This window comes from Lygodium microphyllum, chromosome 9 (genome assembly GCF_053477565.2).
Source record: "Lygodium microphyllum isolate KBCC chromosome 9, Lygodium_microphyllum_v1.1.10, whole genome shotgun sequence".
Lineage (NCBI taxonomy): Eukaryota > Viridiplantae > Streptophyta > Polypodiopsida > Schizaeales > Lygodiaceae > Lygodium > Lygodium microphyllum.
In genome coordinates this window covers 108728951-108741079 of record NC_141143.1, presented here as the reverse complement: position 1 = coordinate 108741079, position 12129 = coordinate 108728951, and the positions used below count along the sequence as shown (strand labels likewise).

The window sequence follows — 12129 nt, the reverse complement described above, 5'->3', positions numbered from 1 at the left end:
CCTGTCAATTTTACACATATGACCTCCATGCTGCTTGAGCATGAGGCATCATTGCTGTTACAGGGGAGGCTTTCATCAGGTTCGAGTGAGACTCTTGTAGCTTCAGAGAGGGATTCAAAGCAGAAGAAGTCGAAGACCCAATGTTACCACTGTGGGAAGAAAGGTCATTTATAGAAGGGCTACAAAGAGTTAGTGGCTTCCAAGAAGAAGTAGGAGAACAAGACGATGTGAGATGTGAACTCCTCCGACGAGTCATCATCTGCCTCAGACTTAGACTCCAATCCTCCGACCAAGGAGAAGTCCAAGGCACGGAAAGAATCAGCTTCTTCAGATCGCGGGAAGGAATTGATGGCCCCTTCCTCAACTGCTTTCTAGTGGTGGTAATGACGGCATCCCTCATGACTCTCAAGTGCTAGAGGGAGTGTGAGAGGGTGGTGAGATGGGGCAACCGCCCCTCATCTATACATCTATACAGACGCACAAGATCTAGAGAGGGACTTCCCTGACGCATTGATCGAAATCTGGCAGGTTCAAATCCTGGAGCTAGGATTGACATCCAAGTTCATGATGGGTTGTTTATTTGATAGAGAGCGGGCTTGGCTCCTAGTCTTGAGCTCACATAAGGGGACACTTTGGCAGTTTGGCCAAAGGCGGCGGGGAATCCATGGTCACGTATGTTCCAGAGGCATTTTTGATAGGATGGTCATGTATGCTATTGAGAGACATTAGCATAGACACAGATATGCTATGATCTTCTCTAGTTTCAAGAGTTGGTACGATTGACCTCGACATCAAGTTCTCTCTAAGACACCTTAGTGGTGGCTTGATCAAACCACTGCTTGGGTATCCATGGTTCTACTTGGTGGTTCTATGTTGTATGGTTTGTGATTCATTATCATTGTACCATTGTATTGTATCAAATCACCCATAATCTGAGAGAGGATGTTAGCAGATATGTCACCTCATGTGTGAGTCTGTGCATGCAAAGACTGGGGACATTATTTAGGATATTTTAGGCATTTTTATGGTCTTCATTTTGGTTATATTTAGTATTTATTACTGGCCAACCTGATCATATTAAGGACATATTTTTGTTCTATATATTCAAGCTCCTCCTCACTCATTCACTCATCTACCATCACACGTGTGGAGACTCCATGGAGAGAGAAGCCAGTGCCAGTGCCCATGCAGCTAGTGACTCGTTGTTGTATGCGATTGTCTCATGTTGGATATATGGATTCCATTTCTCGAGGATACATCCGAGTTCTCATCTGTATTGTGTTCTTCAGTGTTCTTTCTTTCCCTTTCTCTTTTGTCTTGTGTTTCAGCAGTTTATTACAGCATATGTTCATGCTTCCATTGTTGCTCCAATTCTGACACATTGATTCATTCCATCAAGAATTGGAGCTGACTTCTATTATGGACAATAGTGGACAGCAAATGGCACTCAAGACCACTCAAAGAATCAAAGATTTCATCAAAACAATGATTAATCTATTGGGAATAAAGGCCCTCGTGCCTTTAAATATACTCAGGTGTCAACACACCCTTAGTACTTGTACTTACACATATATATCTATCTAAAAACCTAAAGGTACACTCTCGTCATTGTACCTAAAATCGTGCACACTCTCTGCTCTGCTCTCTCGCACTCTCTCTGTAACTCCTCACCTAAGGAATACCTACTATCTCGATCTTCATGTCTCCCAGTCACTACAAACTGGTATTAGAGCTGCACTTGAGGCGTTCGTACTTCTCCGAGTTTGAGTAGGAGCTAAAGAGCAAGCTCAGGTCGTGAGTTCGTGGGCGACAGTTGCTACAGGCGTGACAGGGCAGCTGACAGGCGAGCTCTCGGTGGGCAGCAAACTGACAGTCGACGGGAGGGTTGACTATCAGACATAGACCAGGTGGCGTGCGACAGGATACGCTTCCTGTAGGCAACGGCTGTTGGTGCTCAACAGATAGGGACCAGCGGGACGTGCCAAGGACGGGACGGGGCAACCACCATGCAAACGTGATCAACGCAACCAGGCGCCAACGACCATGCGCTAGTGCGACCATCGGGCAGCAGTCGCATGACGGGCTCGTGGCAAGTAGACACACGCAACGACCAGGTGGCGACCTACACGAGGTCAATGGACCCCCGTCACATCTTTCAAAAAAAAAATCTATTTTATCCTCTTTTTCCTCTGACAGGGTTTCATGCGTAGAGGCACAAAAGGCCAGATTTGTGCAATCTTGGCCCAAAAATTTGGGGCTTCTCTAGACTAAGTGCTATTCATGCAAAATTGAGGCATCTGTGTCAAAAATTGCACACATTGTGTGCATTTGAATTGGGGATTTCGCCAAAATTATTGGAATTTTGTTCATCTGAGTGAATCAACATTGGACCCATAAAATTTGGGGCTTTTACCATATTGGTGAAATTCTGTTCAGCTAAGTCAGATTGGCTGACATTGGTTCACATTTGGACCCGAGAAATTTGGGGTTTTTGCAAAATTTTGTGAAATTTTGCTAATTTTGCCCGTTTTATGCGCTTAGGAACATGTATTAATGCAATTGGGACAGATTGGTCACTAAAATTTGGGGGTTTTGCTGAAATTTCTCTATTTTGGCAAAATTGGCCTGTTCTATGCATGACAGAGAAAATGCAGATGTATGGTTGACGCTTTGAGCACAAAAATTTTGGGGCTTTTGACCGTGCGTGTCAAATTTTATGCCCGTGGGTACAAGTACAACAGAAATTGTAACTAAAATTTGGGATTTCTCATGTGATGTGATGCATATGCCCTTGAAACAGCTGTAATCAATTGTGGAATGCTGTAGCACATGGTTTGGTGCTTCTGAAAATTTAATTACAGATCTGAACTCTGTGCTTCTACGTGGTCATTTATTGCTAGTTGGTACTTGTTTGTATCTTGGTCACTTGGATGACAGTTTTGGGCCTGCATTTGCTGTTTTTTAGTCACATTTGGGCTGAAAATCATGGCTGGCAGCAGTGACACCAGTAATCTCATGCATATAAAGAAGCTTGAAGGAGCACATAACTTTGCAGATTGGCAAAAACAATGCTACAATATCCTGTTGCAAAAGAAACAGGCAAAAGCCGATTAAAACCAAAGGGGCAAAGCCCGCAGAAATGAAACAGGATGATTGGGATGAGTTAAATGAGCTTGCATGCTCAACCATCAAGCTATCGATTTCTGATGCCTTGTTGTTCGACATTGAAGGTTTGGATTCTGCATATGCTATTTGGACTAGACTAGAAGAACTATATGCACAGAAGAGTGCTGCAAGCAAAGTGTATTAGCTGAAAAAGCTTATGGATTTGCGTATGAAAGAGGGTACAGCAATGTCTACTCACTTGAGTGAGTTTAACTCCATTTTTAGCCAGCTGGTTGCCTTGAAGTTCATGATTGATGAGGAATTTAAGGCTACTTTCTTGCTTTGCACTCTACCAGAGAGGTGGGATACATTCAGGACTGCTATGAGCAATTCTAATGTGATCCTTTTGTATGCTGATGTAGAGAGTACTCTACTCATGGAAGAAATGAATCGGCAAAACAATGCATCCAGTAAGTCTTCCAGTGCTTTGCATACTAGGGGCACATCATAGCAGAAAGGCAAATATGATAGCAAGGGACGCAGTAAATCACGTGGCAAAGATGTTGAATATATCGTGGCAGGAAGGGTCACTTTAAACGTGACTGCTACAAATGGAAGAAAGAGAAAGGAAAGGGCAAGAAGACAGATGACAAGGAAGAGAAAAAAGACATTCAGCCTAAGAAGAGCACTGTCAAAATTGAAGAGGTGAATGTAGTCACTCATGACAGTGATAGTGGGAGTGACGTACTCTTTGTCTCTTCACACTTTGGTGCACATGCTTTACTTGCAGATACAGATGATGACATGCATACCTAGATTCTCGATTCAAGTGCTTCCTTTCATGTCACCCCTCATCCTGAGTGGTTCTCTGCCTATGCAAGGGGTCGACATGGTGTTGTCCATATTGTGGACAACTATGCATGTGACATTGCAGGTATTGGCAGTGTGCACTTGCAGTTTTAGCATGGCTCTGTCTTTACACTTCAACATGTACAACATGTACCCCAGCTCAAAGAGAGCTTGATTAGCACAGGGCAGCTAGATGATGATGGTTTTCATACCACCTTTGGTGATGGAAAATGGAAGATCTGTAAGGGATCTAGAGTGATTGCCAGAGATTGTAAAAGTGATACTTTGTATCCTCTCCATGTATCTAGTATGAGTGATCATGTTGTTGTCGTAAGCGAGCAGCCAAGTGTTTCTTTGTGGCATGGCCAATTGGGACACGAGTCAAACAGGAATGAAAGTGCTTTCTCATTTGGGTTACTTGCCTTGTCTTCGTTATGCTGATTTTGGGCATTGTAATTATTGTATTTATGGTAAACATGCATACACGTCTCATAAAAAGTCTCTTTCTTTGAAATCTTCTCCTCTAGAGTTAGTACATTTGGATGTATGTCAAATGCTAGGATTATCTTTAGGGAGAAAGAAATATTTTGTCACCTTTGTCGATGATGCTATACGAAAGGTATGGGTTTATCCTATTCATAGCAAGGATGAAGTGCTTGACAAGTTTTAAAAATTCTTGGCATTGGCTGAAAATCAGACAGATAAGACACTTAAGTGTCTTCACTCTGACAATGGTGGGGAATATGTGTCCAAGGCCTTTCAAGCATTTTGTGACAACAAAGGGATAAAGAGGGAGCTCACTGCCCCTCATAATCCACCCCAAAATGGAGTTGCAGAGCGTATGAATTGAACCATACAGGATAAGGTCCGTACGATGCTGTCTCATACTACATTACCCCATGGTTTTTTGGCAAAGGTTGTTATGACAGCCATTCACTTAATTAATCGGTCACCAAACAGGTCTTTGGGGAGGGGAGTTCCCCAAGAAGTGTGGTCGGGTAAGCCACCTTCATATGCACATCTAAAAGTGTTTGGCTACAAGGCTTTTGTGCACATTCGTAAAGAAAAACGCAACAAACTTGAGCCAAAGTCCTATAAATGCATTTTCCTAGGATATGGTGACAAGGGTGAAATGGGATATAGATTGTCAGATCTCGAGAAAACCTATTGCCCCCTATCTCTCAGAGCCAAATCTGATCACCTCCTCTCCCTCTACCAAGCTCAGAATGGCTGCAATTCAACTTCCACCACCCTCCAACAACCTTCTCCCTAGTTGCATGGGAAATTTTTGCCAAGTGGCAGCCTTCCTAATGCATTTTCAGCCATTAAATTAATTTTTCAGAATTAATTAATTTTGAAAATTAATTTCAGCCCTTTTGACCCTGCCCAAAATTAAACATGCCCATCTGTAATGAAATTGGCTAGGCCATTTGCAACTTGGAGTGGTTCCCAACCTCTGTTGACCCTTAAACTAGCATTAATTAATTAATTAATGCTAGTCCCTAGTGTCACCACTGACACTTAATGGCCAAACAATTGTCCTAGGGTCCAACCTGGCACCAACTAACCACCAAATCCCAATTGGCATAACTTAACACAACTTTTGCCTTTAACACTCACTGCATCCTCGGGGTCCTTGGCCCGTTCCCATGAAATAATTGCCATGTGCATCACATGTGCTAAACAACCTTGCACATTTGATTAATAACTTAATCAAATGTTACTAGCAAGATTAAAGCATCTCAAAATTTCACGTCCCTGTGACAGTTTCAGTATGGAGGGGGGAAAAAACAATTGGGGTTCCATTGCCTCCATATGTGAAACTTGGTGCAGAGGACAGCCCTACATCTAATGATGAGAAGGCTAAAATGGCCAAGATACCATATGCTTCAGCTGTTGGCAGTTTGATGTATGCTATAGTTGCTACACATCCTGACATTGCCTTTGCAATGGGAGTGGTTAGCAAATACATAGCAAACCCTGGCAAGAAGCATCGGAAAGCAATGAAAGGTATTATGAGATGTCTCAAAGACACAAAGGAGTTGTGCATCTGCTTTGGGAAGCAGAAGGCATCTGTTGTTGGCTTTGCAGATGCAGACTATGCTGCTCATGCAGATTGCAAGAAGTCCACATCTGGGTATGTGTTTACTTTCACAGGAGGAGCAATCTCTTGGATCTCCAAGCTACAAAAGTGTGTTGCATTGTCTACTACAGAGGCAAAGTATGTGGCTCTCACTGAGGCATGCAAGGAGGCTTTATGGCTTTCACGTCTAGTGGGGGAGCTTGGCATCATAGAGTTACCTATTCTCCATTGTGATAGTCAGAGTGCTATCATGCTAACATGGAATCCTGTCTTTCATGCAAAGACAAAGCACATACAGGTGAAGTACCACTTCATTAGAGATGTACTTAACAGCAAGAGCATTGAGCTTGTCAAAGTGTATACAAATGATAATCTTGCAGGCCTTCTCACGAAGGATCTTCCAACATAGCGGTTTGCTCATTGCCGACAAATGATGGGAGTTGGATAGATATATGTATTTCAACTTTGTACATACCTAGACTTAGCTGATTCTTTTCTCCTCTTAAGGCACATTGCCTTTAGATGGGAATAAATGTGCTCAGGTGTGGACACACCCTTAGCACTTGTACTTACACATATATATCTATCTAAAAACCTAAAGGTATACTCTTGTCATTGTACCTAAAATTATGCACTCTCTGCTTTGCTCTCTCATACTCTCTGTCACTCCACGCCTAAGAAATATCTACTGTCTCGATCTTCGTGTCTCCTGGTCACTACATAATCTTGGCAAAGGAGTAACACCATAGCATGCATTGAAGATTTGGATTCATTGGGGAAGGAGAATTGATCGATTGGTTCTCCATCAACACTCTTCATTGCTCATTAAGAGATACATCTAATTCTATTCTCTTCAATCTCTCTTTTAAAAAACAACCGCTACCTGCATAACCATCATTGGAATTATTGTCTCTCCCTGCCTCATCATCCGTCTATATCATAGCATCTACATCATCACAACAATGCCACTTATGTTATCACCATCTCATCAGATCTCACACCAAAACCTGCATGCAGATGCAACAAAGCACACTGCCACCTTTGCAAAGTAAAACCTCCCATTGGATTATCGAACACAAGGAGCAAAGTTTGATGAGGGCAGAGTTAGCCAAAGGTTATATAAAGACCATTGCTACTAAGGCTTAAGCCCACTATTCTTTGTGAGATGCTGGCTGACACACACACACATAGAGGGAAGGGAAATATAGTGAGAGAATAGGGAGTAGAGAGGGGGGGAAGAGAGAGAATGTGTGTGTGTGTGTGTGTGTGAGAGTAATAGAGAAAGGGGGAGAGAGAGAGAGGAGAAAGAGTGAAATAATATAGAGGTGAGTTATAGAGAGGAAAGGGAGAAAAAGGGTAGATAGTGAGGAGAAGAGAGGGGGAATTAAGAAAAAGAGAGGGTGAGGTAGAGAAAGAAGGGAGAAAGAGGAAGAGGTAGTTTGAAGAGAGAGAGAGAGAGAGAGAGAGAGAGAGAGAGAGAGTATATGTGAAAGAGAGAAAGAGAAGAGGTAGTAGGAGATAGTGATAGAAAAGGAGTTAAGAGGAAGAGGGAGTTAGAGAGAAAACAAGGGAGAACTGTTAGAAGAGAGGGAGTTAGAAAGAGATAGGGAAAAGAGAGAGTGGAAAGAGAGGAGAATAGCACAAAAGATAGTAGTTGGGTTATTCTTTCCTCCCAAAAACTCCCTTGCTTTGCTGAATTCTGAGAATGCTATTTGCCTCACCCAATCTTACTTCAAGACACAAGAATTTGGAGGTGCTACAAGAATTCAAGGAGAGAGAGCAAAGAACGAGCTAAAGAAGTTCGCTCGCTACGATGGTCCCAAAGCGGCGGAGAGCTAGACCAAAACAAGAGATTGCACGTGTAAACAAGGCCCCATCTACACCAACTTCTACTCATGTGCCATTGGATAGATTTAAAGTAATTTTGATAAAGTTGATTGATTGATTGATTGATTAGTCGGCTATTGTTACTACTTGCAATAATGAAGGGTAAAGAGTAGTCTCTATCTGTCCTTATCTATCCTTGAATTATTGCATATTTAGGAGGGAATTCAAACTTACAAGGTCCTTAGAATATGGAAATGAAATCATTTGTTAGGAACTAGTTAGGATTTTCTCTTTAAAATCATAACTACTAGGAGTAAACATAGATGCCTTGCTCATGTATGTTAAGGTGTTGCATGTTAAAGTGATGCATCATTTAATGAAAAGGTTATAATCTTTGAAAATATGAAGACGATTTGAGGGATATCACATCCTAACAATAGGAAGACTATTGCATATTATTTATACAATTGGACTTAAGGAGAAATAAATCGTGGATTATAACATCTGAAACTATTTTGGTTGTAATAAAATGTTTTAAGATATGCTTGTTTCTTGGAAAAAGATGAGTTTCTAATTGAGAATAGACTAATTGCCTTGTTTGTGAATTTCAAAAAAAGAGATGTTGTGTCCACAAGAGCAGACTTGGAAACACCATAGGTCTTACCCAAGGCTAATGGCAGAGCCCTTTACCAAGGGGCTAGATTTGTCTACAACGGGTGCTAGGACTAGCTTCGGATGCAAGAGGTCTCTCCAATAGGGAGGACGTTAGGCTAGGAGACAATGGGGATGCAAGGGGGGCTCTGATTGTAAATTCATTGGTCGTTAAGAACCAGCCTAATCCCTACGAGCATAGGGTGGTCTTTCGAAAAAGCCCTAGTACTAGATAAGGGCAGATTGGTGGATTGTGCCCATGCTCGAGTATCCAAGTACTTTGGGTACGGGTCCCAATGTAAGGGATAGAATGCCAATACAGCATTGCACCTTGGAGAAGATGCCATAAAATAAACTGCTTGTAATTGTTTGCAAAGGACTGATTGAAATTATATTTATGTCTATGCCTAATTTACATGAAGGAATATCATTTTAGAGGGCTAACTAAGAAAGTTGATTACTATATATCAAATTAAATCATGCTAGGAATAATTAGCGAACTAAAGAAAACCCTAGAGGAAAACGGGCAGGTGGATTCAGTTTGCCGAGAGGCTTCCATCACAATATAAGAGTTAGTTTAGGCAATCTAGGGAAAGCTAAACATTGATTATCTTAGCGTGTCATCGATAAAATCCAACTAGTGCCATTTTAGGAGGCCAAAGCTAAGATTTTACCCTACGAGTAGAGGGTTGATATGCAATGCTCTGGCTCATTTCTTAGGCTCTTTGAACCAAGTGCGGCAAATGGTTCGCTTTGGTTTGAGAGATGATAGCAATGCTGTCACCCAAAAGCCGATACTAGATAGCTAATAGGAAACTTTAGCATTTAAATTAGGTTCATGTTTCGGATCAATCCTTGTGGGGTTGAGACAAAGTTTCCCTTGTGGGGTAAACTCAAGTAGCTCAAGATTACGAATGTCTGATTATTCAAACGAGTTAATCAAATTCATTCAAAACTAGAAGATAATTTGCATCACTAATGCTTGTGCAGTTTTGCTGCTGAATTGTACAAAATTCATAGGAACGCTAGAAAATAGATGCTCTGCTCAAAAAAGAGCAAACTATTTCATCAATGAAGCCTTGGAGAGTGCATCGAGCATCCACCTATAGTAACTTCCATCATTTGTAGAAAAAGGACACCCTAGTGCACGTTCATCCATTTAAGGCAAAACAGTTGATGATTTCATCAATGAGGCCATGGAGAGCACCTCGAGCATCCACTCACAGTAACCACCAGCAGTTGTAGATAAAGGATACTCTAGTGCACGTTCATCCATTCAAGGCATGAGAAGTACATTGTTTTCACTAGTACTATATTCTTTTCAGTAAAAGCAAAAGGAGCTCCGGCAAAGCATTGGAGAATATCTACGAGCATATAATAGAACTAACCTACAGCGAATGCAGGGCAATAACGTTATGAGCATTGTCACGACTCAAGTTTAGCTGTACGAATTCAAACGAGGATTCCAAACTATTCAAAAGTGTACGTCAGCCTTTATGAAATAGAGCACTTTACAGATATCCAATCGTGCATAGTTCTATATTCCATCTTGTAACGACTTCTGTTGAAGCTCTGCTAGCCTTGCCAGGTTTGAAAACTGCTTAAGCCAGAATGGAAGGTTTCAAATGATCAAACGGCCTTTCGACTAACAGATGTTGCCCGCTGTCTCAGAAGGTATCTCGCGCTCGATCAATGCAGCTGAGGATGTCGTTGCGGAATTAAAAAGCAATGGTGGAGGTGACGCAGGTACCTGTTTTAGAGCATGAAAAGCGAGAGCAGAAATGCCAGATCCTCCAATGCCTATGAAATGAACGGACTGCTTCTTTTCTGAACTTTCCCGTTCAAACTTTTGGATCTTCGTGCTGCGACTACCGGGGCTATCTCGTTCGCTCAGACAGGCCGCAGAAAGAAGGAGGAATGCCGGAGGTCTGGAAAGGCCGGTGCTGAAGACCTTTCGTCTCGTCCATGTCGTTTGCGAAAATGGAGAAGGCAAACGCGCAACGGTACGCTGGTGGTAGACGCTACCAACGTCCAGGCTCGCCATGGCTTGTTCCCTTATCGCTCCATTACATGCTAGAGTTCGACAATGGCGTCTCGGTCTTCCATATCGTGATCCTTCGCTATTGAAATTTCCAAAACTAAGTTCACACATTTCAGCTAAGTAGAGGAGTAGGAAGTTCCATATGCAATTCTTGGATGTTTGTTTTGTAGTAGTTTTATTGATGGTGTTTAAACATGTAACATGTTTTAGAATAAAGTACATTGTAAATAAAATTTAATATTTTTTAATATATAAAGAATTTTGAAAGGAGAATATGTATATTTATATAGTTCGAGTCAATAATTATGGGTTTAAACATTCATATTTTTTAATTATATTGAATGAGATTTTTTCTCTTCAAAAAATAATACTTTTTACATCTTGCTCAATGTTTGTATAGGTTGTACCCTCTCACAGTTGCATTTTTCTTTTGTATAGTGGCCTGCTCAAAATTCCTAGTCTTATCTATGGTATCAATTATTGCTTCTATGTTAACCTCAAAGTTATCCTCGAAATGTTTCTATGTTTTTTTTTCATTTTCTTGATGGATTTCTTCGGTATTATTGGATTCTTTTCTCAATGTTGATTGTCTATCATACGTACTTGTCATTCTTCTTACATCTTATGCTATAGATGAAGTGCTTGCTTTTGTGTCTCTGCATTGGTGCTTTTGGACTGGCTCATGGGTTTTGGTTGACAGTACCGAATGATATGGAAGTACTTGAGCTCATGGCAGGACTTGTAGGGATTGAGACTACAAGTTTGGTACTAGCAAAAGTTTGGTTTCTTCTTGGTTTGCTTCTATCTATATTTATGCGACGAGAAAAGTTGATATTGTTAAATTTTTTTAATGGAAGTACTTGAGCTCATGGTAGGACTTGTAGGGGTTGAGACTACAAGTTTGGTACTAGCAAAAGTTTGGTTTCTTCTTGGTTTGCTTCTATCTATATTTATGCGACGAGAAAAGTTGATATTGTTAATTTTTTTTAATGTTTGAGAAGAAGTCATGTTTGAGAACTTGCCTATTACATAGATTATGTTGTTGAATGGATCAGAATTGGAACTGTGTTTCTAAGTGTAGACCTCTTTGCTCAATAGGCATGTGATCTTCGCAATTATTATTGCAGGATTGTCACAATAGTGATTTTTGTGGTTCTTTTTCATGCAATCTTCTAGTATGTCCTTGCCTTCTTTTTTCATGACTTCTACCAATTGGTTGAGCGAGATGTTCAATCCATAATGCAACAGCTCAATTGGGTATTTTCAATGTCATTTGTTCTTGTGTCCAAAAGTACTTGGGCCGTGCTTGTTCATAGTGGATTGTTAACCAAGTCTTCGTACTCAAGTTCAATTTGTTGAGTATGTCTTTGAGGAGTCTTGTATCTTAAGTGCATATGAGTTAGCATCGTTGTTTCAAATAAAAATGAAGGCTGCAAAGTTTGTAGAAGGTTGTGTACCAATTGTGATCTTGTCATCTGATGCAAGACGTCATTTGTCATCAAGAATTTAAGTGGATGCGGCTTATTAGTTTTTGGAGGTTGTTATATATTGCGAAGCCATTCATGTATGTCGA

General features: G+C 41.0%; 1 protein-coding gene across 17 annotated transcripts in view; it reads right to left on the bottom strand.

The window, feature by feature from the left end:
- Positions 1–10674, bottom strand: part of LOC148031411 (uncharacterized) — a 218112-nt gene extending 207438 nt beyond the window's left edge. For 9 of the 17 annotated variants that reach the window (XR_015691894.1, XR_015691893.1, XM_087684948.1 and 6 more), the window contains exon 1: positions 10266–10674. Coding sequence is in view for 15 of the 17 variants with exons in the window: in XM_087684948.1 (XP_087541074.1) it covers positions 10266–10667 (402 nt within the window). In the remaining 2 variants the exon portion in view is untranslated. The remainder of the gene's footprint in view (positions 1–10265) is intronic. The other 8 variants (XM_087684939.1, XM_087684938.1, XM_087684941.1 and 5 more) reach the window with 3 other exon arrangements.
- Positions 10675–12129: the final 1455 nt, after the last annotated feature.